This window comes from Gastrolobium bilobum, unplaced genomic scaffold (assembly GCF_033153095.1).
Source record: "Gastrolobium bilobum isolate Gb01-03AN ecotype WA unplaced genomic scaffold, APGP_CSIRO_Gbil_v1 utg30775, whole genome shotgun sequence".
Lineage (NCBI taxonomy): Eukaryota > Viridiplantae > Streptophyta > Magnoliopsida > Fabales > Fabaceae > Gastrolobium > Gastrolobium bilobum.
Window position 1 is genome coordinate 139334 of NW_026897554.1, and position 3700 is coordinate 143033.

Genomic DNA, 3700 nt, shown 5'->3' on the forward strand with positions numbered 1-3700 from the left:
CACTTGTGTGTTCACCTAAGAAAGCACTCAAAACTAGGATAACATTTTGGAAAGTTGTGTTACGAAGTCTCTTATTACATTTTTTAATGCTATATGTAAGTCAAGAAAGTACCCCACAAGGCCACACAAGGAATCCAACTATCCAATTAATAAGAGAGAAAGAAAGAAAAAGAAAAAGATGCTATGAAGTCAAAACTTACATAGAAGGGCTAGTAATTAATCACATCCTAAGTCCAGCAGAGCCAATCAACTTGGTCAGGCCAAATGTTATGGCCATAGCTATCCAACCTCCAATCAGCACTCTGACACAAGACTTCCACACTGGAGTTTTTCCAAGCATAGCTCCTACCCCTCCAAATGCAAACAATGCAAGGCTAGCCACAACAGCAACAACAGCCAGCCTAATCTTACGGTCTCTTATAAATGAAGCTGCTAAAAGTGGTATCATAGCACCCACAGAAAATGCAAGGGCTGATGCTAAAGCAGCATGAAATGGATTTGGCAGCTTCTCCCTTTGATCTTCTTCACCCACTCCAGCAATATTAACTTCTCTCTCTCTTTTAATTTGAGCCATCTCTATGTCATATTGAGTGTACACAGAGACAAACTCTCCAATTGCCATGCTATAAGCCCCAACAATTAACCCTGCAAAGCCAGCAAGAATCATAGCTGTGATGCTTTCCTTAACAGCTCCAACACCCATCATCAATGATGCAACAGAGACCAACCCATCATTGGCTCCTAACACGGCTGCGCGGAGCCATTGAGCCCTCTTAGAGTAGTCAATGTTGCTCTCTTCAATCTCTTGACTTGGTTTTGGATCAACACCATTAATTGCATGGATAAGAATCTCAACATGGTTAGGTGAAATTTCATTAGTTCTGTCACCAAGGGAAGCCATGAAGGACAAAGGTAAAATAAAGTTGAGAATATACCAATATAGAAAAGGAGGAAAAGGGCAATATAATATTGAGAGCTTGTGGTGTTCACATGTTCAAATGAATGGTATTTATAGAGACTTATCATTAAGGTTTAGCAGTGTAAATGGACCTAGATATTGATAAAAGAAAGGAGATAGTGTGGAGGGCACTAGCTACAAGTGGTAACTTAACTAGCTAATGAATCTGGTTCGCATTTTTGGATTTCATCACTAAAAAGACTATGCATCACACAGATATTCCTGATCACTTCAGCCTATATCATTCAATATCTGACGTGGTTCAATTGATCTTATTTTTACTTTCGTTTATTATTTGAATTTGAGTTTTATCAATGAAGGGATCAAGAATCTAGAAGAACATAATGAATGGGTATATATGCTTATTCAACCCTTTCGGACATGGGCACTTTTAGAGATATAATAAAATCAGTCATGTGTAATTTTTGTAAGAATTGGTTGGGCACAATAATTATTCCTAGTCTAACAATTACTTAACTATCTAGAAGTGAAAGTAAAGCGTGTATAAAAAAAGTGGGTATATATTTAATATTTGAAGGAGTGTGCATTCCATAAAATGAGCATGAAAAATAATGAAACTAAACATCATGGCATGCCACGACTAAAGCGTGTCATTTATAAATTGAAGGGAGTGTGCACTCCACACGGAAAGCAATAGGTTGCTTACTTTGATTACAAAAAAACAAAATTTGACACTTCAACTTCTCTTTCTGAAATTATTTTTTTAAGAGTTACCCATTAATATTGCTTAATTTGCTTTTGTACTTTGCTTTCTATATTCTGGAAATGACTAATATTTTTATCTAAATCTCTGCATTCAACTGCATTTATTGATTACACAATTCTGTCATCCCATCTCTTGCATTTGTTTCATTTATATTAGCCAGGCTTATTGCTTTTCTCTTCAATTTGCTGGTGATTTCTTGAATTGGTTTGGTTGAACAAAAAAGTATGCCATCGCATTCACATGCATTAATCTCTCTCTCAAGACTTTATGGTTTGCCTTATTTTTTTCTACCTCCTCTGCTTTGTGTTTTACCACTGACCGTATCTCCATTTGGTGTCAATGAAGTACCCTTTAGTATAATGTATGTTGCATCTTGCCAGATAATCCAAAAGTTCTATTTTAGCTATAATCAGCAATTTGTCTAGCTCTTTTAGTCAAATAACCATGGCAAATAATATCCAAATATCATGTAAATGCCAACCAATACAGAAGAGCAGAATACATTTGTTCAGAATGAACCAGTTCCATGGTAACACATTATGATAAATGTTCAGAATGATCATTAAGCAACGAGTTCCATTAAAATTCTATCTGGCATGATTTAGTTTTGGAGCAAGAAAAGGCTATAAAAAGTTATGTTTTATTATTATAGCCCCTGGAAACGTTACTAAGATAAAGTTAATCATACCAGATAACCATACATGTCCAAGGAAAGGACTAACTCAAAGTTAACTGAAATTTTCAGGAATTATTGAACATGTGGTCTTCACTCCCTCATAATTAGTGCTCTCCATACCATTACCAATTCTGTATCGCCTTTGAGCTGGGGCAACCTCCTCTCCATGTAATAGTGAGGGCATATTCCCTAGCATTTTAATTTTTTTAATATCACATGTGCTGTTTAAAACAAATATTTATTAATTTGGACTTTCAAACAAAAACTTTTTGTTGGAAAGAATATCTTTATTATTTGTAAAGATCTATTTTCTTATTTTATTAGGATTTAGGTTAGGTCTGCACTGAGCTCATTAGTGTTTCTTTATATATTGTACTCTCCTGAATAAATTCAATGTATAGATTTATTTTAATGTTCCTTTCGTCTCTTGTTATTCTCCATGATATCAGAGCCTTGTGTCGGGTTCGATCCTCATCGTATCCCACTTTCTCTTGTGGAATTTCTTAACACAAGGTAAGCTGGGTCTGATGCATCATCCACCTTTCAAGTCCAATGAGCTCTTTTGTGAGGAGGTGTGTTTGAGTATAATATAAATCATTAAAGAGGTCATCACCCAACAGCTTGAACTTTTGGGTTGAATAGGTTCTTTACATAGTATATAGAGCCTAAAGAGAGGAATCCTTGTCCGCCTTTTCTTATTTCTCTTTTCCATAATTTTAATATGGTAGTAGAGATATATCACACACCGTGAAGGATTGGCTTTCCTGTCTGTTCCCTTTCTCTGTCTACTTCTCTTAGTTTCTTCTTCTCGTTCCTATCTTCCATCAAAGACCCAACCACCATAAACATCTAGCACTAGCCAGAAGCAATTCTAGTTGTCCTTCCTCATCCGATCACCGCCACAGTCCACCGCCAGAATTTTGTCCGGCGACTTTTTGGCCATCACCACCACAGTTCAAATCGTCTTCCCAGTGCGATCACCTATGTCCAACCCTCGCCTCCAACAATCGTCGCACGCGCCCTCACGCGCTAGCAAGGGCTGAGCATTTTCAACACAACTGCACCTTTCCTCCATGCGTGACGGCACGTGAACCATCCTTTCTGGCCGCTAGCTTCGGCGTTGCACTCGCCTCCTCATTCCGGTGTTGGATATGGTCTTGGTTGGTTGATCTGAGACTGTTAAGAAATTTGCAGTCTGTCGCATCGCGTGTCTCTATCGTCCATGGCGCCGCCGTTGTTTGTCATCTGCAGTGCCATCTCTGCTTGTGTTCTAGTTCCGGGCATTTTTTTCTTCAAGATCTGATCTCAATCTATATTCCTCTTGTACCACACTTCAAAC

The 3700-nt window shown here is 37.8% G+C and overlaps 1 protein-coding gene across 2 annotated transcripts; it reads right to left on the reverse strand.

Moving 5' to 3' along the window:
- Positions 1–220: 220 nt before the first annotated feature.
- Positions 221–1004, reverse strand: LOC133308013 (vacuolar iron transporter homolog 4-like). 2 transcript variants are annotated; one of them, XM_061508602.1, is made up of 2 exons: positions 991–1004; positions 221–809 (listed from the first exon to the last, which is right to left on the reverse strand). In XM_061508602.1, the coding sequence occupies exon 2, from the start codon at positions 704–706 to the stop codon at positions 221–223; it is 486 nt and encodes a 161-aa protein (XP_061364586.1). In that variant the 5' UTR covers positions 707–809; positions 991–1004. The 2 variants fall into 2 exon arrangements, with proteins under 2 accessions (XP_061364586.1, XP_061364585.1); XM_061508601.1 differs by lacking the exon at positions 991–1004 and having other exon boundaries at positions 221–901.
- Positions 1005–3700: the final 2696 nt, after the last annotated feature.